We start from the raw sequence: 27,562 nt of genomic DNA on the forward strand, positions 1-27,562 counted from the left end.
ATAAAGAACTACAAACGTTTCTAATCTTAACACAATCTGTATGGTCATCTGTTCACATACATGGCTGTTAAAGGGACTGTTTGTAAGAATCAGAAATGCTTGTTAACAGCGACACGTGTGGCCGTTAAGTCAACGAAAGTCAGCGTCGGGCTCGCGCTTGTGCTCGCTCTAAATAGACATGAACGAGCATCACTCAAAACAGTGAGGCGACACACGTCAGCTAAAAGCACAATATCACTCTATATTTCACCTGCTTGGCAGTAATGTTAGCTGACCAGACGAAGGTCTCTCCATGAATCACTGCTGATCTTAGTGTTGGTTTTTCCTGCTTCAGCCTTCCGACCGCGGCCGGAGGGAACAGGGAAGACACCGGCACCCGGTCAGAGACGATAACGTTTCTCGCTGCGGAGCCCCGTCACTTCACAATACACGGAAAACCTCTGTTGGTCTGAAGGAGCTGCAGCATTTATTTCTGCACAAACGTCCATTGTACATTTACTAGATATTCTCAGAGCTACGAAGTCTTCTGCAGGTTGTAGTGTGTGCGCATGCACGTGAGGTGGAGCGAGCTGAGTGAAGGCAAACAGGCAGGCAGAGGAGCAGAGGAGCAGAGACTCCGGCCCTGGAGACCAAAGCTACGGTCTCCCCCGCGTTCTCCGACCGTGGCCAACACTGTTTTGCAAGACGGGCTTCACTAGATATAACTTTGTGGTTTTGGTGCTTCCGTGTAGTTTGTGTTGGAGTTTGAGTCTGAACAGCGTAGCCACACGCGAGCGCACATGGGACACCGACCCGGATTGATTTACACGTGTAAGAAGTTACAAACAGTCCCTTTAAACACATGAAGTTTCCTTCCAAAGTTATTTATTGACAATTTAAAAAAATATCAGTCTTCTTAAGTGACTAAACAATATAATTTTTAAAGAATTTGTAATGAAATTTTAAAGAAATATAGGAAAATACTACTTTTGTGCAAACAAAGTTGTACCTGGCGAGCCTGGGATTCGAACCTCCTCCAGCGAATATCAACATCTACAGTGATTGGTTAATATCCATTTTCTGTCCATTTTGCTTGCGATGTGATTGGCTATCCGCTGCTAAAAATGGATGACGTCAAAGGAATGCCCGCATGTGATTGGTCAAAACGAGCTAACGGCTCTCCTGAAAATTGCTTGTCAACTAGCTAATCATCTAAATCTGCCAGCCTCCACCATGGATGTACATTATTAATGACAGGACGTAGAGCTAGTTTGACAGGTTTACAAGTTTAGTTTCGGGAATTGGAAAACTTTTAGCATGATAATATGCTAACACTGGAACTGGAAATACACAATTTTCTCAACGGCTAGTTAACATTTGAGGTCCTACTGGTATCCCTCCGCGGTTGATTGGTAGCTGGAAATGTAACGGTGAGTTTAAATTTAATCATTTGAGCTATTAATCCCCCTCCAAAATCACTACAGGCATTTTAAATCACCAATTATTCAACTACTACTAAATTAAAACCTCTCTGGCTGCTATTTCACGTGTATATTGCATCCTATTATAGTGTAACCAGAGACGGTTCTTTGATGTAACTTTCACTGGCCCTCTCACAGCCAAGCAGCTAGCTATTAGTGATGGGAATTTAGGCTCTTTTTAGTGATCCAGATCATTTGGCTCAGCTCACCAAGATGAGCCGGCTCTTTCGGCTCCCAAACGGCTCTTCGTTTTACCTTTCCTGCCTTTTATAATTCAGCCAAATTTAGCGCTGTTTTGATTTTTGATTAGTATGTTTGCGCATATATCACTTAAATTATTCAATATAATTATACTAAACCTTATAATTTCCCGAATACCATAATTTTACATGCTGCTTTTTCCGACTGTCACTCTTCTTGTCTGCTAATCGCGCACCGCACTCCTCTCTCTCTTTCTCTCCTCATCTCCCTCCTGCTCTGTCCCGCACCCCGCCCCCCCTGCTTGATGGTATCCTTGTCCGTCATCAACTGATTGGTCGCACGGACGTCATTAACACAACATTCAGTCACAGTCAGTTCATGGAGTGCCCGTGGTGCGGAGAAGATCACCCTGTCATTCTGCCTTGTATTAATTAACAAAAAAAAAAAAACGACTCTTATCGTTCACTTAAAAGAGCCAGCTCTTTGAACCGGCTCGTTCGCGACGACACATCACTACAAGCAACTAGCTAGTAGTCCAAGAAGCAGCAGCTCCAACACATACATGATGCTTTGCTGCCATCTGCTGGTCCTTAATGGATTAAATACAGCTGGTTAATTCCCTCATAATAATGTGATATTCAACCAGCTCAATCTTATTATACATTTTACAGACATCTATCATCAGAATTATGCCTTTTCAATGGCAGTGATGCGCCCCCTGGACCGTTGACTGGCAGTTGACGTTGACTTATACGTTGGAGCAGAACAACAGCACAGCAAAGACGTTATTTACATGCTTCATATGTTGTATAAACTCAGTGAAACACCGTATAAATGTTATTTTTGGTCGAAGGTTCTCCTTAAACACGTTTTCATTGTAAGTAACTTTAAACTTTTAAAGAGTTATCCTGACAGTTTCTTCCTACTGTATAAAAAAGTAGTGCGCTTATGCGGAAGGATAGTACCCCTCAATGTACACGTTGCTTGCTACCCCGTTACCATAGAAATATAAATAGAATAGAATATAATTGGCAAATGGCAAGCTGGTTTGACAATAATGGATGTTAAAATATAATATTTGAAAAACGAGTAGAAAGAAAAGGTATTGGAGGATGCGGGCATCGATCCCGCTACTTCTCGCATGCTAAGCGAGCGCTCTACCATTTGAGCTAATCCCCCGTACAAAGACATACAGTCGTAGACTTTCAATTTAAATTACAATGTAGAAGCAAGTTAACGGAATATGATGTTAGTTTAGGTGTCTGCACAACACTTACTGCCGCTGTTTCGGTTACGGTTACACAAATGCGTTTCCAATATTGTAAAGAAGTGATTATGATGAGTTGAATATTTGACTGTAACGGTACTGGTATCAGAAGGTGGAAAGGTGGGACGCGAATCCACGACTCCGCAGTGTTACCCTGCACATTAAAACTCTGCCCTGCACACCAAAAGAGATGTCAGGCTCATAGTCTTCCTACTTTTTGTATCTCTTATCAATGTTACTACTTTGTCATAGATTTTCAGTTGGAATTTAATTTAATTCTCACTATGCATTATCATTTTCCACTTGTGCAATTTTGTTAATAGTCTGTTTATTGTCAATACTGTATATGCTGCTCCTATTTTTATACTTCCTTTCATTTAAATGGTTCATATTTTGTTACTCTTTGTTCAGCTCTTTTTTTTACTGTGTTACCTGATGCATCTTGTTTTTTGCACTATCCCCTTTGCTGCTGTACACTGCAAAGTTCCCCACTGCGGGACTAATAAAGGAATATCTTATCTTATCTTATCTTATCTTTAGTGTGGACCACATACAGTATAATCTCATATAAAGCTAAACTTATGGAGGACCACAAGAGTCACGGAAATAGTAATAAAGCATTTAATTGATTAATAACTAATTGTACACTAAAAATAGGCATTAATAAATTGGTTTGCAAATGTATTTATTAATCTATGAACAAATGGACTAAATTACATGGTAATTAATTATTTGACAATTTAATGGGAACTATAAAAATAATTTAAAATGAATTATTACACGGCATTGTTGAATACTTGATTCTCATCGGTTAATCACGTTCTGCGGTCTGTTATTTCTTTATAACAGACTGTTGCTATGGACGCAGTTCAGATGTCGGACTCTCGCGGACTGTTTTTGTGTCAAATTATTTATTTCTTAAGTAAGTAGCCGTGTAATAAGCGGGATAATGTACAGCTAGCGGGTCATTGTTTGTGAAAGAAACCCCTTCAGGTCCAGGTTCAACTCCCCTCGGGGTTTCTTTCACAATAATCACCGGCTGCACATTATTCCTTACATAGTAATCCATCAATGGAGGATGACGTATTGTTGTAGGCCAACCAGAGTTAGCATCGCCCTGGGTTCCCTCAACAAAAAGCCAATGGGATTTTGTATATTTTGTAGGGTTCATTCATTATTCACAAGTGAACATGGCCTATGTGAGCTTGCATTACAGATTCACTCTCACTCAAAATAAACCACCACCACCACTTATTTCACAACTGTTTATTTATTCAAAACTCAAAAGAGTGTTCTGTAGATGTTTACATGGTCGATGAATGCAGAGCGGACGACAGCCAGTTTGCAAGTAAAAAAAGCTGGGGAAGGATAAGGAGACTTCCTTGGTTGAACTGGATGCTTATGATGACCAGTCAACTGGTCACAGGTTTCTTAATACTGACTTTTTTTTCTCCAAACTACAACTCATTTACCCTGGGCGACCCTTAACAGCAAATTAAAAGTGTAAATGATTAGCAGGAAAAACATGACAAAACCTGTCATGTGTATATGTATCTGTATTAATTCAGTGTCAGGCTCCTTTATATTTTAGAATAAAACTTTAGAACTGCTACAATCTATAACCATGTTGTCAGTCTGCAGGCGGCTTTCCACCTCTAAATTTCAAACTCATAGGCTTATGTCGGCCTATAAGATACGACTGCAATTAACCAGGATCGTGCGACATCGGACAAAATCTCCACACAAAATACATATACAAAATATCACTCATTCACAGTCAATGTGTAACATTCTCATGCTCAGATATGTTGCTGATCACTAATGAATAATCGCAGAGCACTGATCATACGCCTTGAGTCATTATTACACCAAAGAATTTCCTTCAGCGTTTACTACATGCCATGAACCACCATAACAGAGACTAAAAGCTTGATGCTGACTCAAGCACAACTGAAATAACACACATGGCCTCAGCTTTCAATTCATGTACAGTAGGTTTTGCACCAATTTTTGCTACAGAAAGTTAAATCTAAATTAAATATAAGTTAAATAAATAAGAAATTGTTATTAAAAAGTCACTTTTGTTACAGTTTTAGTAGCTCTGGGAGTGTCTCGATGGCACATCGGAGCAGCGTTGTTCCGTGCTCTAATAGAAGTATCACAGCGCACCAAAGGCAAATAAATAACTCCATAAAGAGCAAAGACCTTGTTCTCTCAGAAATCACAACGTCGGCAATATTTACAGACTTAAAATTCACTGTTTTTTGACTATAACAACCTCCATGCCAGGCTTGGCTCGTTTTCTGCGTTACTCATGCTGAAATAACTGGGATATGTTGTACATTACTGTTATTGTTACTGTGTAAGTGGAGGCAGGGAGGAGGAGGAGCAGCAGATGACGATGATGATGATGCAGAGTAGTTGTGTATAGTGTGTAGACGGCCAGAGGGTGGATGGGGGGAGGTTAAGAACAGATATACATATGAGAAAGAAAAGAAAAGACAGAGAGAGAGAGAGAGAGAGAGAGCAGGGATAATGGTGAGTATTTATAGAGAGCGTGCAGAGAGAGTAGAAAATAAATGAGGGCAGAAAGAAAAGGAAAGGGAAGATGGAGATGTTAGGGGCAGAGGGGAATGAAGGGCTCAGTATTCATCCTGGTCCAGGTGAGCTTGTTCCTCAAGCTCTTCGTCCTCCGGAGGTGCAAAGCCATCCTGACAAACAGGGCAAAAAAAAAGTTATTATTCAGGTTTTCTGCTTTATTGTATTTGCTGTTAACCATAGAAATGTCCTGATCAAAAACGACATACAAACAAATAAACAATGTCCTAGCTTCTGTAACTCATTACAAACTCTCATTGAGCATTTGATTTATCAGTCAGTCTGGAAACATAAATGTGTTCCTGGGGTTTACTGTCCATACTGAGACAAACTGGCATCTACTAACAGCACTCTCTGTTACAAACTGAAACCTTCAAAGCAACAATTCATTTGTTTGCATACAAAAAAACTAAAGTTACCATAAAAATTTACCAGCACACGAATGTGGGTGCTTCTGTCATCATAACTTGGTTTCGTCTATATATATGATATCCACCAACACTGTAGTTGTTTCAGCTTTTTTGCTGTAATCTCTGCTGTCTAAAAACTTGGACACTGTTCAGTCCTTTCTGTCCTGATCAAGCCCCTAAGGAACAGAGCTGGGCTGTGAAGCGATTTGTATGCGCCCAGTAAGCAACTTTCATTGAACTGAATGGGCCCCGTTCTCTTTAATACATCCATGGTCCTGCTGTTATTACAGACCACAGACTGTATAGATGGACGACACTTCTGCACTTCCTCCCACTGTACAAAAGTGAAGCCAAAATATCCTGGATGCTAGGTATGGGAGCTGTCATCTTGACATTTTGATGTCATTAGGAGCCGGAGTCGGCGCAGTAGAGCACACACCCGCCCGAGCCAATCACAAGCCGAGCACAGCCACAGCCCCACTGTAATCGGTTATGGAAAGTTAAAGTTACATCTCCTCTCTCTTACAATTCCCAAGCCTCTGGCTCCGTAACTACTTCAGTCAGAGCAGCTGTCAATCATGACATCTCACCCCCTTTTCATAGCATCAAATAACTAATTAAACCTAACTTATTAGAAAAATGAACACTTGAACATACATCAGCGTGATAAGAACTACCTAAAATGACAGAAATAACTTTGGGAAAAATGTATTTGACGTGTACTTTGACATGTTAGTTTGGCCATGTCCCATCCACTAACATGGATTGGGCAGGATTTATGACCTATACTGCAGCCAGCCACCAGGGTCCAGACATTTTGGCTTCACTTTTGAGGAGCTGGCATGTCGTCCATCTTTAGATACAGTCTATGTTACAGACATGTCTGAACTTGCCCCTCTCCCTCGACTCACCATCGACTTGTCTCATCTGTCAAGCCATGACATTTAACCCGTGATTCTCTAGGACTTATGGGAAATAGCTCTTGTTTATGGTGTTTAAAAACAGAAATATTGAAGAAATTATGATATTAAATGGTTGTTTTTTTAAATTACCAATCTAATCTGAATATATGAAGTGAGCCACGTGACATACTGTTGAATATGGTTATAATCCAAGGCTGGATTTTATTAATTCACTTTATTAGAAATGTCAATGAGGTTTTGAATGAGGTTTACTTACTTCTGGAACAGAAATTTCCTAAGACTGAAATTCCATCTTATCTCAGTTAAGGATGACATTTTGGATCACTTAGAATAGGAATTTAGCTGTTACAGAACCGTCCTAATTTAGGGATTTCCCAAGTTAGGAATCCTAAATTAGCAAGGCATAGACCCTGTTCTAAACTCAAAATAATATGAATTTTCCTGTCTTTGAAACTTCAGTTAAGATAGGATATTTTTCTGTAATGACGCCCCAGAACTTGGAATTTGAGGTTTCTCTCTGTCTCTCTATAGTAACTCAATCTGAGTAAAGCACATGCAGATTGAAATGGTGCAGTGCAGACATCATTTGGTGCTGATAAAGGACAGATACCTCTGTGGCGTAGAGAATGTTGATTATACTGCTGAGGACGGAGTTGTTTTCACTCTCGTGTTCCTGGCAGATCAGCTCAATGTCCCGTAGTTTGCTGAAGTAGAAGTCTCTCTCCTTCTCGAGTCCGTCCACTGTCAACTTCAGCTCCATCAACTAAGAAAGGAAAGAAAAACAAATATAAGAAGGCAGCAAATCCAAAAAATAAGGCTCACAACCGGTTCAAGGGGAGACACCCAAGGTGAATAGGGTAAAAGACGTAACCAATAGATAGATATCACCATGAAACTTCCCCAGTTGATTACTTATGTTAAGACAATTATATTTTGCATTACATGTTTTCTGAAAATGTTTGTTTAAATATGCAAATGAGGCATTATATTATTAAATATGTGAAGCCAGGTTCAATATTCTTGTTTCATGTTGTCAACATATTAGAGTCAGAGGTTTCTACAGAGGGGATTTGGATATCTCTTTTTATCACTCCGTAAATCAGAAAATACTGTCAACAGCCATAAAGAAAATCAATTTTAAGAATAAAATGTTCTATAAATCAGGCTATGAATGACATATGAACAAACCCCTCTGTTAAAACCTTCAGAGTATAGATAGGAATGAAACTGGAGAGTTTGATGTATGTTAGTGTTACTAAAGTGGAGATTTGTCTGAGAAAAAAACTAATTTTGAGAAAACGGCCTTTAAAGATATGTATTGTAAAATTCCATACATTTTTTAACACACTACAAGTGAATAGGGTAAAAAAAATGTAACTAATAGATATATCACCATGAAACTTCCTCAGTTCATTACTTATATTAAGACAACTGTTTTTTTCTATTACAAGTTTTCTAAAATTTGATGTTTAAATATGCAAAGAGGCATTATCTAATGCTAACTTTTGGTGAATTTAGAAGAAATCTACAGACGTAAACAGACAAAGTGTCGTTAAATAAACACCTAAATGTGTATTTTGGATGTTTTCTTTCCACTTGTCTGAAAGAAAACATGTCATGTAAGCAAAATAGCCCAAAATCTAAAAATTGACCAGTGTATGAAAAAACAATGTTTTTGCCTGGGGTGTCTCGTCTTAAATGGCACAATTCTAAAATATATTTAAACATTACAGGAAAATTAGCTTGAACTTCAACATCGCTAGCATTAAAAGCAATATGCTTTTTTCATAGCAGACACTTTTGACTTGTCATTAACGGAAAGCACAGGTGTTGTTAACATTTTCACCGGTGCTTTTCCTACTCTAACATGTCAAAATGTCTTCTATGAAAAAGGGGTGAGACAGATGACGTCATGGTTTGAGAGTACTCGTGTTGTCTACCTGTTGATTGAGCTCCATGATCTCAGCATCACCGCCCCCGTTTCTAGACAAAGATGGGTTCTTCCTCATCGCTGGAGTGTTGTGTTGGACCCGCTGTGGTGCTGGTATGATTTTGGGAACTGTTGGAGATGTCCTCTGTGGTCCTGGAGTGGTCAGAGATGATCAGAGATGTTTATCATTTGAATTAAAATACACTTACTGCATTTATGTGCTTGCTTTGTAGCAGTTGTTGCGATGGATATAGCACATTATAGAGCTGAATGCTATCAGCTTATAGCATAATGTTGTGCCTTTGATATGCCATTTTTGTGAAAGGATTTCAAATTGATATAAAAGACACATTTGGATTGCCAGATTTTAAAAAGCCAAATTATAAATAAAAAAATCAATATTTTAAAAAGATTGAATGACACATATATTTGAGTCAAAATCTATAAAATAGAAAAACCCTGCATCCTGCTAAACCTCTATAAGTGCTTCAGCAGAGGTGTTAAACTCAAAGTCAAAACATGCCAACACGCATTAATCACAGTTTTGAAAATAAATGCCCATTTACAACCACACTGCTGCTTACCAGTGATAAAGTCACAAAACACGCTTATGACACGCTACAAATTAGATTGTTCGCCATGATTTCCAAGCGAAAAGCTTTCACAGAGACATAGCAAGGCTGCTCAGGCTGATGTTATTCTTGTTAGTAAAACGAGACAAACATTCTAGTTTATCTGTCCAGCTTTCAGAGAGAGAGATGGAGCTGCAGCAGTGTTGCATCAACTGCGTGATGCAGGACACTGGAGAAAATGAATATTTCTGTTGGTCTTCTGGCACCGCCGGTCACGATCAATCCGAATTGGGAAGTTACAATTGGTAGTTGCATGTTGTGGATTTTCAACCCATCCCACTAGTCACTGAGGTGATTGCTACAATCCCACCAGTGACTCAGTCGTACCTACTGGGTGTCATGTTGCTTGTGAATGCTGGGCAGTGAGATGGATCTAGGAAGACAGCGGTCAGTCTGTGAATCGTGCTGCTCACACCACTTGCTTGCAGGGAGCGCTTTTGAGCCATCCAAAGCTCAGCAAGACCGTGCAGCAGAGGCAAAACTGTTTGGTTTACCTGGGTTTCTCTTTGGTCTGTGGATAAAGTGATCACCTGGGTTGGGGGCGGGGGCCACGTCCTGCCCCTGTCTGGAGATTAAAGGGTCGTACTCCTTCCCGTCATAGTTGGCGTCGAAGAACTTCTTGAACCACTGCACGAATTCAAAGTTGTCCTGGAACTTCCCTTTTACGAGCTTTTCTACAGGGATTATCTGGAGGATGGAAACAGGAAATGCTTGAATAGTTCCATGTAATATAACACACACCTTTTAAATACGATGAAAAATATAGTGGAGTAAATGATGATATGATAAAAAGTGTTCTGACTTTGTCAACACTCATCCTTTTAAAAGCTGCCTGAAGAACTTTGAAGTTGTGTATAGATTCATGCTCCAGCTTGGCTTGAAATTTGACCTTCTTCAGAAGGATGCAACCTGGAAACAACATGTCCATGAACTGGCAATAAGCCGCTCCTGGAAGGAAAACACAAAAGACACAACAGTTAGAGTTTGTTGTCTTTAGTTGTCGAGAAGTATTTGATTATAACGTTAGACTTACCTGAACATAGCTGTTCGATCTTAGTGTAGGTGAGGTGCAAAGAATCGTTGACCCATGCCAGCATGTCATGTCTGCTGAGGTTGTCAATGGACACAGATGTGGCGTACACATTCACTGCCATACCCTACCTGAAACAAACAACATGAGAACAGAGAAATACACATTCAGTTGGTTTTGTCTGGTAACTGAATCTCAAAAACTTTTGGCTGAAAGTTATTTAATCACAATATTTCGAACCAAATACTTCATCTGTCTTTGATTGACTCCTGCATGTTAATAGATTTGACACATATTGCTCTATCATATCCATCTTCCAAGATATCCCACTCTCTACTAAACCAAGCTGCCAACCACATCCTCCACTGAGCATGATATTTGAGAAATGAAATGTCAATATCATGTTAATAATACATATGATAATATCATGTAAATAATCCAGTGCCTCTTCAATTATTTTCTATATACAGTTCTGGTTACAGACTCTCTCTCCACCTCCTACACTTACAGTTTGAGTGTAATCAATTTGCCAAAAAAGAGACAAAATGCACAATAACAAAGTTAAAGATGAATTTGACTGATAACATTTAAAAAAACATTTTTTTTTATAGACATTGCAATAATATCGTTACCGTGAATTCTCTTGGACAGAATAATCATGTAGTGAAAATCTGATATTGTGACAGCCCTAGCTGAAACTAACAACTATTTCCATTATTGATTAATCTGCTGAATACTTTCCTGATTCAAGACAAAAAACAGCAGATCCTCACAGAGAAGCTGGAACAAGGGAACGTTTGGTGTTTTTACTTAAACATATGACTTAAATAATTAATGATAATCAAAATAGTTGCTGAATAATTTTCTATCGTTACTTGTTGAATAGTTTCAGCTCTATACTTAACCTACTTTACTGGACTCATTTCAATGAACCCATTTCTTGATCTATAATTGTCCCGGATTTCTGATGTGGGATGTCCTACAGTAGTATTAGACCCCACTATAATCTGTATAAAGTGTTCAGTGGAGGAGAGGGGGGGTCTCTCTTTGGGGGTTAAACCACTCTTTCATTATGTCCAAAGGTTTCATGAGGTAGTTTTTCCTTATACTGGGTAAACCCACTGACACTGGTGATACATGCCACTAGATGTTTTGACTGTAAACACAGTGCATGAGAAGCATCTTTACAGTTTCAGTTTTAATCTACAGATGTGTTGTGAGCATAATCCTCCCTAGATTAAACAGAAAATATCCTGATGTTTGTGAGCAGCTTTACACATCTGGCAGCATGCAGCCTTCTCTGTGCTCACTTTGCTCGCCTGCTAAAACCTTCCAGTGGTGTCGCGTCAGAAACGGGCCTGTATAACACGTTGACATCCCCTGCTGCAGTAAAAATGCAAACCAGTCCTAAACTGTTTGTAAATGATTATTATAAGGGTCATAAATATCACTTCTGTGTCTGCAGGTGACAACCAGAGAGAGAAATCGTGTCAGTAAATTACAAAAACACCAGCTGTAGCTGCAGAGTAAAGCAGTGTTTTCTGGTGATATCACTAATAATATTGTGAATGCACCTTCAGCTTCAGCAGCGTGCAGCTTCTCCCATGGGGGCTTGGCTAGCTTACAATTACATGATTATAAACTACAACAATAAAAGCGTTTATAGGACAAAGCTCCATTAAGAGGCGCATACCTTGCAGCAGGGGTGTTATTTCTAATAAATATGGAGTATTGTATCGTGCAAAATCAATCTATTCTATCCAAAAAAGCTGCTGGGCCTTTATGAGAGAAAGAAAAGCTCCCATAATGACTGCAGCAAAATGCTGGGTGCAAAACCCCGAAACAGAAGAAATGGGGCGGTGGGTCTGACATTTGCAGCCCGAGCTGAGAACAATAAATGTGGATGTTTGCTGGCTGCCTCTCGGTTAAAAAACACCCGCAACGCTGGAGCTGCTCTGCTCTCCTCTCCAAGCGACCCCCTCTACAGGCCTCACAGAATAACTCCTCCACTCTGTCTATAATAATATCCTCGCTGCATGGGAATAAAACACCAGCTCACCCGCAAAACACGCACAAACAGAGGAAGAAACAAAAGAGAGAGCGAGTTAATTCTTTGGTGCGTTGATACTCACAGTATTCCGGAGTGTGTGTGTGTGTGTGTGTTGTTATCACGCTGGCAGCAGTATTCCTTCTGTCAATGCCCGTAGCTGTCGTCGTTGTCAGCAGACCCAGCGCGGTGCAGCAGTGCTTGGTGCTTGGTAACGGGAACGGGCCGCCCTGTCTGGGGCTGCAACAATCCAGCTCCTACTGCGCATGCGCCTGACTCCATGCTGTTAAAGGTTTCATTATAAATAGGACTTTGGCCTGTTACAGCTAAGAGAGACACATGATGTGTGTCAGGGTGGGTTTTTAGAGGCCCTGTGCTGGTGACTGAGGTTTTACTGAGGTCAGGCTATAAAAAAAAAAATGCTTTAATGTTTTATCTGCTGCTGGATAAAAGATGTCTGTAGTGGAAGAAGATCCTAATACAACAGTTTGGTGTGCTATCATAGATAGATAGATAGATAGATAGATAGATAGATAGATAGATAGTAACTTTTTTTGATCAAGAGGGAAATTCAAGTTTCCAGCATCACAGTTCCATAGTGCAAAACATGTTAGTAAAAAGGCAGTAAAAATGTTAGTAGTGCAAAGTACAAAGTACAAAAAAATATACCAGATATAAAAATACAAGGAGATGAAGAAAACTGAATATAGTAGCATGTGCAATATTTACTTACACCCAATACACATCACTCCATATCTGTCATACTGCTATGACTTTGCTGGACTCTTGCTGCTGATGCTTTGCACACTAGTTAGTTGTATTTTATTCAGGGTTGGAAATTAGCACCAGCCACCAAATATGCAAGTGGCTGGTAGATTTGCTTCACTCACCAGCCAAAAAAACAATGGTAATATGGATTGGCATTGTCAAGTGGGCAAAAAAGTTAATTTCCAACACTGATTTTATTGTTATTGTATTATACTTCACATTGATTATGTTTTTGTACTTATACTGCTTAGATTCTGTACGCTTTATCGCTGATATATTTATATTTATTTATACATGCCTTATTTATTCCTTGTTAATAATATGTGTCGTAAAGTATTTTAATATAAAGCACCATTTGAGGCTGAGGCAACTGCAATTTCCATTGTCCTTGCATAATGACAATTAAGTTCTTGATTGATTGATTGCGGTTATTTCCTTAATCAGTTAATTGTTTGGTCTAAAATGTTTTAAAAAATAGCAAAAAGCCATCCATTCAGCCCAATTTCTTAAAGCCTAAAGAAGTCCTACATTCAAAGTCCTAGTTAAGTGAAAGCATTATCAGTCAAATTTATTTAAAGTATTAAAAGTAAAAATGCTTGTTCCACAAAACAAGGTGGTGATATACTATTATATTATACACTTCAATAATTTAGTCCAGTGTTTCCCATGATTGGGGTCGGGCCCCTTCCTAAGGGTCACAAGATAAATCGGAGGGGTTGTGAGATGATTACTGTAAATGGGAAAGAAGAAAAAAGAAGGCACTGCTATACAAATTTGTATAGATTTTTGTATTTGCCTTTTTGGTGATATCTTGAAGAGATTTACATCTGCAGCCCTCACATAGTTATTTACATTAAATGTCTACATGTGAGGTTGTATAGAAGGAAGATCAGTTATCTGTGACACTGCTAACAACTCATAGACGTGAAATGAGGGAGCCAAACAAGACACTGCTTTTTTGTTAGAGGTCAAAAGCCAAAAATGTTTGAAACCAAAGTTACTATGGCTGTCAAATAAATGTAGCGGAGTGAAAAAGTATAATATTTCTCTCTGAAATGTAGTGAATTAGAAGTATAAAGTAGCATAAAACTAAAGTTTTAAAATGCAGTACTTGAGTAAATGTTACTTTCCACCGCAGGTCAGCAATCAGACACAGGATTCCCTTTGAGATTTCATTGTGGTTTATTTGCACTCAAATCATGTGATAAAGAGCTGCAAGAAGAAACAAGAGATAAAAGGAAGTCAATGTGAGGACACATTGATCAGCACCAGTGTACATGTGGGAGGAGGAAGACACAACGAGATTCACTGGAGCTTCTAAAAGTGAAATCTGAAAAAACAAACAATGCTGTAGAACTTTTACTGTATAGTGTGATAATCTTCTGAACAGAACTAAACATGATTAAAATCTTGTGTGCATCCCTGCTGACACTGCAGGTTTGACAAAAACACAACAAAAACAATTACTGAGACAATTATTCACAAGACAAACTAAAAACAAACAATAAAAATACAGTAGTAGTATCAGTGCTTTTCTGTAGTTGCTAAAACAAGCATGCCTTCCGGTTATGATGCTGAGCTTTCTGTGGTGTGAAGGCATTTGATCCCCTGAAGAAATGGCGTTAATTGACATAACATATCTGCTGTTAAACTTCAACTCTGTGAATGCTTCTCTATATGCGTCACAGTGGCGTGTTACATCGGAAGTGTCAGTCAGAGGAACCTTTTCAACCCGGCCGTTTCAGACCAGTAAAAAGTGCTCGCTCTAAAAGAAACGACAGAGTTCAACATGTCATGATCTGTGCCGGCGGCAGTGCGGGACTATGTGTTTGTGGCTGTCAGTGTTCTCAGGTGAGAAAAAGGCAGTTTGGGTGAGACTTTTTGCTCTCTGTGGAAAATGGATACGATCACAAAGAATGCTGCGTAACATGAGCAACATCAGTGCTTCTTATTACAGTTTCTAACTCTGCTACCATGCAAGGTACACACAGCATAGGTTCATTCACATTTGGTGGGGGGTGGAACAGAAGTCTATTCTGCTATAAGGCTGTAAACATGATCTGAAATGCTAATCTGACAACGATGAACTACTGAACAAAGACCTCATTCTAACACAGTAGCATCGACGGAAAACCGTACAAATAATGCCATATAAATAATAAATAAACAAAACGCATATAAAAGGTTAGCTTGCATTATGATATTTTTCATCAATTGGTCAACTCTATTTTTAATAACTGACATATTAATGTCATGCCGACACCCTTGTAATAATTTATTACATTTCATTCACCATGGCTCGCAGTAAAAAGACATTTGTGATATTTGTGACATTAAATTATGTAAAAAGGCATCTAAATAGTACATGATACAAGTGCAAAATCGTATTTTACAGTGAGGTAACACAATCGCATCATAAAAACCATGACTCACCTTCATATTCCTAAAACTATTAGTAAGATATTTCCCCTAAAAGTGATCCAACAACCAAAGTAATCCATTGGCAACTCATCCTTTTTTTGCTGCTTATATTTGGTTTACTTTTGACTGAAATTTGGTAGCTATAACCAGTTAGCTATAGTTTTCCTTGATCCATATTCCAATATTATTACGGCAAATGTAACTGTGCTGAGTTCAAAATAAAAACATGACTCTGTTACCCCACACATATTCTAAGCTTCCAGAAAGAAAAACAAGTCATCTGGCTTGGCCATATGTTTCCCTCGGGTGTCATTCTTCCGCTTCACGTAAGGGCCGTCTCATTGGTTACCAGATCCCGCTGGATCTCCCTCCAGGAGGAGCGAGGATCCGGGCCGAGGATCTCTTTGGAATGTTGTCATCGATCTGGGCACCTGGAGGAGCAGGGAACGGGATCATGAGCATGGGTTCAGCAGTATTTATGTGCAGCTCAATCGTGTTTTCTCATCCCGACTCGTCATATACCGCCACTTTATCACGCCCCTTTATCACGCCCCTTTATCACGCCCCTTTATTTTCGGCATCAAAACCACTTTAGTTACCCTCATTACTATAGTTAGGTTAAGGAAAGAACATGGTTGGGCTTAAAACTATTACGTTTGTAAAGTGAAAAAACGTGACGCACGGGACAAAAACAGCGGTCTCCTGGATGAAAGCCCTGTTTTTGTTGGACCCATCCACCTCTCCATCCGCCTGTCCGGTGTGTGTCTTGTCACTCTTTAAACTACGTCACCACACTCCCGGTTTACTTATGGAAACACACCGCGTGTTTCATACCGGCGCTAACGGGTCCCTTGTGCGGCGGTGTCGAATGTTGATGGCCGTGACAAAGCCTCGGTATTTGACGCCATGGGAATGAGAACGGGCTGGGTATTGTAAAGGGTTCTCCAAACAGCTTATGTAAGTTCTAGGCTGATTTAAGCAATGCAGTATACTTCAAAAGATGCTCAAATCATTTATTATTAATGGCAAGTATATGAGTGTAAAGTATATATTTATGGTATAGAATCTGGCCCTCTGTTGGTTTTACTCAAACACAGAAAACTATGTCAACTTCCAATGCAAAACAAATCCCCAGGCACCAACATATTGTACATTTGATGCCAAAAAATAATAGTCCTCATTGGCCTAAATGTGTAGGGGGGCTTCCCTAGTAGCCTAGGTGTTCAGGTGCTGATGAGCTATGGTGAGCTTTGTCAGAGGTTGAAGTCTGCTTAACACTGACTCTGTGGCGCAACGGTAGCGCGTCTGACTCCAGATCAGAAGGTTGCGTGTTCAAATCACGTCAGGGTCAAAAGGAAACTAAAGTGGGAAACTTGAGAAGGAATCAAATGAAGGAAATAAGGGTTAAGAGGTTAAGGCACTGACCATAAATAAGTTGAGTCTGACCACAGACCTTTATTGAAAATCAATCCTATCTCCTGTCATTTCTTCTTCATAACATCCTACTTTTATTATCTCATCAATCTGTTTATGTTTTTAATTTGTGCATACCTTTAATCAAACTGAAGATAAACGTCTTCTGATTTATTATTTGGGTCATTGTCATTGTTTTCTTGTACAACAGCTGAGGGCTGGGAGTGTGGGTGGGTGGTAGAGAGTTAGCGAGCTGTCTGTATCTGTGTATTTACAGTTGTGTGTCTGTGTATGTGATGTTTTGTAGGGCTGCAACTAATGGTTATTTAATTGTCGATTAATCTGTTGATTATTTTCTTGATTAATCGATTAGTTGTTTGGTCTATGAAATGTCAGAAAATGGGGAAAAATGTCGATCAGTGTTTCCCAAAGCCCAAGATGACGTCCTCAAATGTCTTGTTTTGTCCACAACTCAAAGATATTCAGTTTACTGTCATAGAGGAGTGAAGAAACCAGAAAATATTTACATTTAAGAAGCTGGAATCAGAGAATTTTTAAATTTTTTCGTGAAGATTTACTCGAACCGATTAATCAATTATCAATATAGTTGGCGATTAATTTATTAAGTCTGCGACTAATCGATTTATTGATGCATCTCCAATGTTATGTAATGCTTTTTTTGTCTGTATGTGTTTTATAGCTTTGTATTTGTGTCTATACGACTCTTTCAAAAATTAGATGCTACATCTCAAGCTGCAATACTTTCAATAAATTCAAATTTCCTGTCAGCTCTCTAATTAAGACATAAAAATACTTTCAAATATGTACAAGGCAACTCCTAGGTCTGAATATGTATAAATGTGAAGTGTATAAATCCTGAAAAAGAGGATGTGTAAGCCTTTTATAGATCTTGGTTTGGCAAAGCAATTCATAACATTCTTTTTTTAAAAGTGCTATGAAAAAAACAGAAGCCCTGTCCCTCCAAATGTCTTTAAATATGGCGCCCTCATCAGGCCAAGTAGTGTATCTTTTAAAGATTGGAAAATCAGTGACAAAATACAGCATCTCTCCAAGTTTCACCAAAAGTACTCCAGTTACCAGTGTATGAAAGAATACAGCCTCTTACACTCGTAGTAACATCATATGAAAGAAAAATCTAAATGTTTCCTGATATCTGACTTGATCTGTTGTTTCTTACCAGACAGGCTGAAGCTGGACCCTTGGAGGTCCCTCACGCCTCCGTGCCGGGTACAGGGGCGCGTCGGAGTGTCCAGATCTGAAACCCCAAAGTCCCTCTTTCCTAAGTTGAGCACCGGAACAACTTCCCCTGTGTAGGGCTCCCGTTCAACTGGTTTCACAGCCTGGCTCTGGTAGGTCAACACACATACACATATATATATATTACACATACAGGTTAATGAACATGTGAATGCAACTTGTTTGAAATAGTTTTATACTGACTGGTAAACGTGAGGAAAACTAGTAAAGTAGAAGTAGTAATAGCATGAGTAACAGCAGGGGTGAGCAGAGTACTAGAATATCCTTCTCAAGTAGAGGTACTTTACTTCATAGTGATATTACTCAAGTACAATTAAGATTATTTGTGTTGAGAACTTCTTATGTGAAAGACCAAAAGTAGCTCTTTTGACAACCAAGATAGCAGCTTAGCCGGAAAACAGTAAGATTCATCATACTGTATATTCAATATCAACAACGGTGAGCTTTGTCGGAGGTTAAAGTCTGATGACAAAAAAACGTTTTATCCCACTATTTAACACCGACTCTGTGGCGCAATGGCAGCGCGTCTGACTCCAGATCAGAAGGTTGCGTGTTCAAATCACATCAGGGTCAAAGGGAAATGAAAGTGGGAAACTATTCTGAAGAAGTAGTCTAACTACTGACTTTTATTGAATGTCAACCCTATCGCCCCTCATTTCATCTTCTTCATAACACCTTTATATTTATCATCTTAAATCAACCTGTTTATGCTTTTAATTTGTGCACACTCTCAATCAAAGTGAAGACATTCTGCTTCAATTGCTCTTTATTTTATCCCACTGCTTCACACTGACTCTGTGGCGCAACGGTAGCGCGTCTGACTCCAGATCAGAAGGTTGCGTGTTCAAATCACGTCAGGGTCAAAACTTGTTATTTGTTCATCAAGTAAAAAAAAGAAAAGAAATGAATACAATGTGTACAACCACTTGATGAGAACAGGGCCATGGATGGGGGAAATGTAATACACAAAACAAGCGTCCAGTTTACTTTTCTAGCACTTGTGGACCGACACATGTGCCTTGTGGAATTCTTTCCTTCGCACATCAGGCTCATCAAAGTCTAATTATTCTACCGACAATTAGAACGAATGAAGAAAGGGAGGGGAAAGAAAGAAGGAAAAAAGAAGACAGAAGGTGGGGAAATAAGGGAGGAATGAAGGAAGAAAGGAATGGGAAAACTAAGAAGGAAGCAAGGAAACAATTTTTAAAAGAAAACTAAAGAAGTAAACAAGGAAACGAAAAAGGGAAAGTGAAGAAGGAATCAAATGAAGGAAATAAGACAAGAAGGAAGAAAAGCAGGAAAGAAAGAAAGAAGGAAAAAAGAGAAAGAAAGAGGAAAAGAAGGGAGGAATAAAAGAAGAAAGGAATGAAGAAAATAAAGAAGGTAACAAGGAAACAAATAGGAAGGAAACTAAAGGGGGCAACTTAAGAAGGAATCAAAAGAAGGAAGATAGGCAGGAAAGAAAGAAGGAAAAAGGAGACGGAAGGAGGGAAAGAGGGAAAGAAGGGAGGAATGAGAAACAAGGAAACTAAAGAGGGAAACTTAAGAAGGAATAAAAAGAAGGGAATAAGAAAAGAAGGTAGGAAAGAAAGAAAGGAAAGGACAAAAAAGGAAAGAAAGAAATAAGGAAGGAAGGAAGGAAGGAAGGAAGGAATGGAAGAAGGACACAAAAGAAGGAAAGCTACCTTTTCCCTCTGAACCATCTTCTTGTAGAGGTAATCTGGGAAGGTCCTCAGGGGGCAGAACTTCCCAGAGCCCTCAGCACATGTAAACATCCCATTCTCATAGACCATACGGCCACGGCTGATGGTGACCAGGGGAACGCCATGACAACGGAGACCTTCGTACAGGTTTACATCTCCTCCCTGGACCTGGGTCTCCACTGAAATGGTCCTGCAGACAGAGATGGAAAAGAAAAAAAGATGACCCAGTTAAATCAGACAAATCAGCTTGAAGGATTGGAGATAAAAGCTGCAGCGAGGCGAACCGGTCGATGAATGGATGGATCGAGTTTCATACTTGGATCCCTCGGGGTCCCAGACCACCACATCAGCATCTGCTCCCGCGATGATCCTTCCTTTCCTCGGGTAGAGGTTGTAGATCTTGGCTGCGTTTGAGCTTGTGACTGCCACGAAGCGATTCTCATCCATCTTCCCTCCAATCTGTGAATTACAACAAAGACACACACATCTGGCTGAATCGACTGATGCTCCAAAAGCAGAAGCAGATGTTGTTTTTTTTGCCTCTACTGTCTGTATTTTATTTTGTTTTTAAAGTTCAAATCGATAACCACCAAAATAAAACAGATGTCCTATTTGTGGAAGTTCTCTGGCAGCCCGACGGGAACAAAAGAGCTACACATACCACTCCTTTCTCCCAGATGACGCTCATGCGATCCTGAATGCCAGGAAGCCCGTGGGGGATCTTTGTGAAGTCATCCTTACCCATGGCTCTCTGGTGAATGGTGAATGGACGGTGGTCGGAGCCCACCACATTCAGAGTGTCACTGAGAGAGATGGAAGGTCACATTTATTACTGCAGCGGTGGAAGAAACCAGAAACCCTGACATCATTATTACATTTAATATGAGTTTATAGTGCTATCCTCACTTTCCCAGCAGGCTCATTAGGAAACTGGGAGTGTTGGGGTCCAGGCGGAGAGGAGGCACGGTAACGTGGGCAGCAGCATGGGCCCAGTCCTGATGGTAGTACTGCATACCGCTGAGCACAGCGTGGGCCGTGGTTGTTTCACCGTGGACAACCTTACCTGTGGTTAGACAGTACAATAGGGATGCAAACTGGATCAAATGATAGTGAAAGAGTGTTGTAAGAAGAGGAGCAGAGATTAAGCAAGCAAGAGATTAAAAGATTAAGCAGGCAAAACAAGACTTGTTTCACTCTAAAACACTCTGGGAAAACATACCAGTGACTAATGAAAAATCTCTTTAAAAACACTTTAAATTTAACAGAGAAACTGGAATGCAGAATAAAAATATGAGGACTAGGATGGAAATTGATTGGATGGGAGTTCATTTCACAGGAGGCACCATTTAGGCACCATTGCCCCTTTAGTATTGAACACAAACAGGAGAAATAAAGAGGAATATTAAAGAATAGTGTGTGGGAGGGAAAATAATCAGTGTCTGTGAGTAGTCATTATGGATCGATTATTTTTGCAATTCCAAAATATGTGGGCATGGTCTACCACTGATGCGCCACACTCCCCACAGCTGGAGTACTAGGTCCCAGTTCATTTAGATTTCTTCAGTTATAAAGAACCAAATCAGATTTTTTTTTTTTCAATTATAAATCTCTCTGATGGAGCTACCCTTGTATAATTTAGAAAATTACAATTTCAAAAGTACATCTCCTGTAATTTAATAAAGGCTATTATTTGCTTCCCAACAGAAAATAGGCCTTACCCTGCATCTTGGCTGTAGCTACAACATCTCCTGCAGACATACTGGACACATTGACGAGATAGATCGGGCAGTGGGCCTAACAGAAAACACACACACAAGGTACAGCATGTAATATAGAGAAACTGATCTCGTCTTTTCACCATTATATATTCATTTATTTGTGCTGGATCTCACTCACCCTGTTGGCGATGGTAATCGCCCTGTGGGTCGCCTCTGCTTCCAACTGTAAAGAAATAGAAGACTGTGAGGAATCATAGTGAGATACTAAGATAGAGATTGGATTTATTTAATCACAGAAATAATATTAATAGTCTAGACGAGAGTCTGGATATAATAAAAGTAGTGCTGACTATAATACCTCTTCAGGCCTGCTGATTTCAATCCCCTCTGGGCCACTGATGCCCAGGTCTAATGCTTCTTTTGCACCCTGGGAAAAGGCAACAGGATGTCATGAATTATGTTTACAACAAATGAGTTCATTAACACAAGCATTTATGCAGCATTTAAGTTGTGCATACTATAATAGATATAATAGACAGAATGATGAATGATTCCCCCTCACCTCTGCCACCAGTTCCCCATTTTCAGCATGGACTCTGGCTATAGCTCCGATGTCCTTACAGTGCTGCAGAGCCTGGAAGAGCTCGCTGTCCCTCAGCATGAACGTGTCCTTATAGGCCATGAACATCTGAAAGGAGTTCACTCCGTTCTCCCTCACCAGCTTTTCCATCTCAGCTCGCACCTGTAAGAAGGGAAAGTGCAAATGAGATCTAGAATCTTTGAGCAACTGGTGTACCTCTATTTTGTGTCCTCCTTGTTATTTGGCAGTATATTCCTTTTATTCTTGTGGATAAGTAGAGTCTAAAAATGTCTCTACCAGCCTCAATTAACCAGAATGCAACACAGCCGCAAGTATGATACAACTTTCACTTTGTCCTGGCAATAAATAAACCTTCTTGTTTAGGTTTTGTTCTCACTCATCTCCATGTCTTCACCTTCACATATAAAGAGCTGAAAGTAACATCTAGACATGTCTAGTCTTTGGAGGCTGTCGAAAAGCATTCTGGGAATTGTAGGAAGTCCCTAGCAGAGGTACAGCAGAATTAAGAAAAATTACAGGCTGCTCATTGCTAACAGTTTGAGACTTCCATAAAAAGAAATGAGTCTGAAAATACTGATCATGTGGAGAGAGAGAGGCACAGTGTTGGCATACCTTGGGTCCCCACCAAGTAACTCCCACATGCAGAGCATAGTCACAGCAGGCTTTGGCGTCCGCCGAGCTGCGGCACGTCTCGTAGGCTTCCACCAAAGACTCATTCTTCTCTGGCAGAATGTGACTGATCACCATTGTTGTACCGCCAGCTAGTGCAGCCTAGAAGAGATGCAAACAGCTCAAAAGTTACTTAAACTGTAGGATGTAATTCTGTGATTATTATGATGTTGTATTGTTTACACATCTTTCAGTGTGTTTCTATGCGTCTGCGCCGCAACAGCCGTGTCCTTTCCTGAAGAGGGCTTCAGTGTTGTGAGTCTAGTCCAATTTTTTATTGATACTTGAACTTGTATAAGTTCACTCCTCTTCCTTTCCTCTCCCTGGATCACAACCAGGAGAGGGGGCCTCCTGTTCCTCTGGTAGCCACAAGCTTATTGGTTTTATGGATATTGAACTAGGTGACTGTCGTTGCACCATGTGACAAAGCTCTCTATCAGTCCTCTGTACTGTAAAAGTAGTCTCTAAGTGAAGACAGCAGGTTTCTCACTGGAAATGATTCACTGGAATCATACGTCAATATAGTGATATCTTCCACTTCACCAAAAACTACACTTAATATTTTTTATTAAATTCCTTTAAAGTCTTCACTACATATATTATATGAGTCTGGACCATAGACTGTATATGGATGGAACTACCTAAAATGACAGAAACCATCTTTGGGAAAATGTATTTGACATGTATTTTGACTTTTTAGTTTGGCCCATGTCCCGTCCGCTAACATGGAGGAGGAGGGATTTACGACCTATACTGCAGCCAGCCACCAGGAGGCCATCAAGATGTTTTGGCTTCACTTTTGGGGAGCTGTCATGACATCCACCTTTATATACAGTCTACAGTCTGGACAGACATGGATGTAAACTGCAACTTGACTGGTTGGCGGAGGCACACAACCACGAGGCAGTAATTCTAGTTTATCAACTGCCATCAAAGACTAAAATGAACTGAGGTTAACTGAGATGATCATTAAACTGAGGCATTAAGTGACATGAAGCAGAAGATATTGATTTATTAAGCCCGTAAATACTGACGGTACTGTAATCTCCTGATCAACACAGCTCCTGCTCTAAGCATAAAAGTAGCCTCAATTGCCATTAATGCAGATTTTTATGGTTATTTGCTGATGACTGCTGAGGGCAATATAAATCCCTCAGTAGTTAAAGCACAGGATTGACTGGCCCTCACGGTATAATCAAAGTAATAACTGTATAATTTCTCTAAGGCATCAGCACTTCTTACTAATTATTCTGCAAAAACAGATTGAGATGTTTTAAACCCACAGTACAGTAAATTTTAATAACCTCAACTAGTGAAGACAGAGTGTGTTTTGTGTATAAGTGCACGCTTCACAGAGCATCTGTCAGCTGACCCTAGAGAGTGGAGTGCTATGCAGTGGGAGGGGGGAGGAGGGGGGCGTGGGTCTGAGAACCATTGTCTCCAAGCACAATGGCGTGAGTGAAAAGGCTTTGCAGCAGTCTTTGCAGCAGCCCCCCGGTATCCATGGAAACAGATACTGATCTGCATTTGTCTTCGGACTTATTTTGGAGCGCGGCGGCGGAGCAGGCAGGGAGGGGCGAGGAGGGAGACGGTGAGAGGAATGAGGAGAATAGTGTCTGTCACCAGCGTCTACCAGTCACGGTCTGTCTATCCAGTTACTAAAACAAGTTAAACCCTCCGTCATGGCTCATACTCCATCATCTCAAAGTGCTACAGACCGATGAGTTATCATGTTGCCCTGAAGCAGAGTGGGGTATCCCAGTCATCAGCCGCCATGATGACTTCATTCCACACTTTCTGGCAGCCTCGCCAACAGCATCTTTGTGTGATGTTGGTGAAACACAGACTCTTCAACCTTGTGACACCTCCAGAACAAACAATCAATAGCAGATTTATAGATATAAAACTGCCCTAATTGGCAGTTTTATATCTATAAATCTGCTATTGATTGTCTGTGAAATGTCAGAAATTTGGGAAAGATGCCAATCACAAGTCGCGTCTGGTTTGCACTTTAGCTCGCAGCTTGTTCTTATATTTAAAGGCTTCTTCTCTATTTTATGTGCATGTTTTAAGCGATTATCCTGCTTCTGGACACTTTTTATCTGGTTCATGGTTACCATTTTGCAAATTTCTGAAATCTGGCTCTCCGAGGAGCATTTTACTGATCTGAGTCCGAGGTGTTTTGTCCAACCAACAGTCTAAAACTCAAAGATATTCAGTTTACAATCATAGAAGAGTAATATAGCCAGCAAGTCTTTGCATTAGAGAAGCTAACACCAGAGAGGTTTTGCTATTTTTGCTTTTAAAAAACGACTCAAGTGATCTTTCTGTCCATTTACTAATTGATTAATTAACTAATGGGTGGGGCTCTACCTCCCCGACTGATGGCTTGACTGCAAGAACATCCAAATATGTAACTACTAAATAACTGACCATAATTCCGTTAAAAATTGTCATCTTCATCTGACTAATTTAAATAACTTTTAACATGCTGTCATCATTCTATTTTAATGGTTTATATTAAATATTATTTTATTATTGCAGCTTTAGTGTTTACATTATGTTCTAATTTCATCATTTTACTTTGACACCAAGACTAGTTGTGTCTAACATAACCAACATATTTGAAAGCTGTCTCATCTTATCAGAACCAAGCTAAAGAAACATCTCTGACATCTCGGCTAAAATTAGCATCAGTGAAGAACTTTCATTAATCTCTATCTGATAGAGAAAACAGCACATATTGTGATCAAAAGCAGTATTAAAGTTAGGGGGATATCCAAGAGAGTCAAGTGAAATTTAGCACAAAGGCTAGAAATAGAAAACCAAAAGCTTAATGTGCAGAAACACAGTTCTTATTTCATGCTTTGACTGAAAAACAAGCTGTGACATTAAGTGTTGCTTTTGCTCTGTTCTACAATTAGGACGATGCCAGTTGCCCTACTTCCAAACCAAACCCTCCTCTCTTCTGCTTTCTTGCCATTCCCAGCAGGACGTTACCTTGGTGCCGCTGTAGAAGTCGTCCGCCGTGGTGGCGTTCATGAAGCTCTCCTCCAGGTGGACGCTGGTGTCGATGCCCCCGGGGAGGACCAGCTTTCCCGTGGCGTCGATCACTTTGGCTCCACCTGGGATCATCATCTCCTTCCCCACCTGCATGATGATGCCATTCTCGATGTAGACGTCGGCCTCCTGGGTGCAGTCGTCGTTCACCACCTTTCCGCCCTTTATCAGGATCCGCACCATCGCTGCACTGGAAGACATGGCTATAGCTCTGTAAGGAAGAGAGAGAGAGAAAAAGATGATTTTAAACCCTGTTTCTGTCAGGTATTGTGAGCAGCTGCTAAAGCCTTAAAAGTAAAAGAAAAGTTACAGCTAAAGCAAGTTTTTCTTTAAGTTTTTACAGTACCTCATCCTGAGACCGTGTAGTGAGTCTAGCAGAGACATGAGTGATGCTGCCCTGTGACCAGTCAGTCAGGCTGTGACTGACATCAGCTACGAGACTGAGCAGGCTGTGTCAGTCACCGACAGTGACGTAGTGGTGAATAGAAAGAAGCTGAGTCCAGTTGTGGATCACAATAAGGCAGACAAGGGTCAATAAGGCCATTATTTTGAAAAGACTAAAGCAAAGCTACTAATAATGATGTCACTCACTGACAAGCTATACAGAAAGATTCATAGTGGCTGAAAAATATGAACCAAGAAAGTTGAGGTGCATTCCCTTCCACTACATCAATCTATTACAATAGCTCTACTCTACCCCAGTGCTTCCCAACCTGGGGTTCAGTACCCCCAAAAGGGGTCGCCAGATGAATTTCAGGGGTCGCCAAATGATTACAAGGGTAGGAAATTATAATAAAAACAAATTCTTCTATAGGAAATTTGGTTTATTTTTTCTGGACTTTTCTCGACTCTTTTCTATTTTCTTGTGAAATACTGGACTCAGTTTTACCTCTTCAGCATCTTAAGTGCTTCTAATGAAATAATCTGAGTAGGTAAAACCAGAGGTGAGACCAAGTCCTTGTCTTGCAAGTCACAAGTGAGTCTCAAGTCTTTGCACTCAAGCCCTGAGTCAAGACAGGCAAGTCCCAAGTCATAATGCGCTCTTCACCAGGAGTCCAAGTCGATTTGCAAGTCTTTTTGATTTTGTCAAGTCGAGTCTAAAGGCCCAGACAAACCAACCCGATATCAAACAACTAGCGGCGACGAAGGCCGACCGTGGAGTTGCCTCGTGTCGCCTTTGTCTTGGCCAAAAAGTTGCACTCGAACACACCTCAAAGACTACAGCCAACGGCCAACTACCACGTACGTTCTGTGCCTGTGTGAGATGAAATAACTCTCCACACCAGCAGGTGGCGGTAGTCTGTCTTCATCATTTAAAAAGTGGGATTGCGGATATACAAGCCGTTGTTATGATACCTACGTGAAACAAAGCAGCGTTTGCCGACCACTTTCACACCACTCTCACTCACCACTTAGCCTTGTTCCAGATGGCC

General features: G+C 40.2%; 2 protein-coding genes, 1 long non-coding RNA gene and 3 other non-coding genes across 9 annotated transcripts; 4 read left to right on the plus strand and 2 right to left on the minus strand.

Moving 5' to 3' along the window:
- Positions 1-1,153: 1,153 nt before the first annotated feature.
- On the plus strand, positions 1,154-26,446 carry LOC141783855 (uncharacterized). 2 transcript variants are annotated; one of them, XR_012597370.1, is made up of 3 exons: positions 1,154-1,409; positions 18,302-18,470; positions 26,059-26,446. It is a non-coding gene; the product is annotated as an uncharacterized LOC141783855 (long non-coding RNA). The 2 variants fall into 2 exon arrangements; XR_012597369.1 differs by having other exon boundaries at positions 1,159-1,409; positions 18,306-18,470.
- mapre3a (microtubule-associated protein, RP/EB family, member 3a) lies at positions 4,180-12,721 on the minus strand. Of its 3 annotated transcripts, none has more exons than XM_074660789.1 (7): positions 12,584-12,721; positions 10,455-10,582; positions 10,224-10,369; positions 9,952-10,108; positions 8,800-8,942; positions 7,470-7,622; positions 4,180-5,639 (listed from the first exon to the last, which is right to left on the minus strand). In XM_074660789.1, exons 2-7 carry the CDS (start codon positions 10,573-10,575, stop codon positions 5,571-5,573), a joined length of 789 nt encoding a protein of 262 aa, XP_074516890.1. In that variant the 5' UTR covers positions 10,576-10,582; positions 12,584-12,721; the 3' UTR covers positions 4,180-5,570. The 3 variants fall into 3 exon arrangements, with proteins under 3 accessions (XP_074516890.1, XP_074516887.1, XP_074516889.1); XM_074660786.1 differs by having other exon boundaries at positions 9,916-10,108; XM_074660788.1 differs by having other exon boundaries at positions 9,916-10,108; positions 12,580-12,714.
- dpysl5a (dihydropyrimidinase like 5a) lies at positions 14,430-27,021 on the minus strand. Its single transcript, XM_074661443.1, has 13 exons — positions 26,476-27,021; positions 26,070-26,340; positions 23,013-23,171; positions 22,362-22,541; positions 22,158-22,226; positions 21,978-22,022; positions 21,800-21,875; positions 20,988-21,144; positions 20,743-20,884; positions 20,398-20,540; positions 20,064-20,271; positions 18,299-18,467; positions 14,430-16,118 (listed from the first exon to the last, which is right to left on the minus strand). Exons 1-13 carry the CDS (start codon positions 26,511-26,513, stop codon positions 16,033-16,035), a joined length of 1,743 nt encoding a protein of 580 aa, XP_074517544.1. The 5' UTR covers positions 26,514-27,021; the 3' UTR covers positions 14,430-16,032.
- trnaw-cca (transfer RNA tryptophan (anticodon CCA)) lies at positions 16,967-17,038 on the plus strand. The gene has a single exon. It is a non-coding gene; the product is annotated as a tRNA-Trp (tRNA).
- trnaw-cca (transfer RNA tryptophan (anticodon CCA)) lies at positions 18,880-18,951 on the plus strand. Its single transcript has one exon. It is a non-coding gene; the product is annotated as a tRNA-Trp (tRNA).
- On the plus strand, positions 19,170-19,241 carry trnaw-cca (transfer RNA tryptophan (anticodon CCA)). The gene has a single exon. It is a non-coding gene; the product is annotated as a tRNA-Trp (tRNA).
- Positions 27,022-27,562: the final 541 nt, after the last annotated feature.

The sequence above is a fragment of the Sebastes fasciatus genome, chromosome 15 (genome assembly GCF_043250625.1).
Source record: "Sebastes fasciatus isolate fSebFas1 chromosome 15, fSebFas1.pri, whole genome shotgun sequence".
In the NCBI taxonomy this organism is placed as follows: Eukaryota; Metazoa; Chordata; class Actinopteri; order Perciformes; family Sebastidae; genus Sebastes; species Sebastes fasciatus.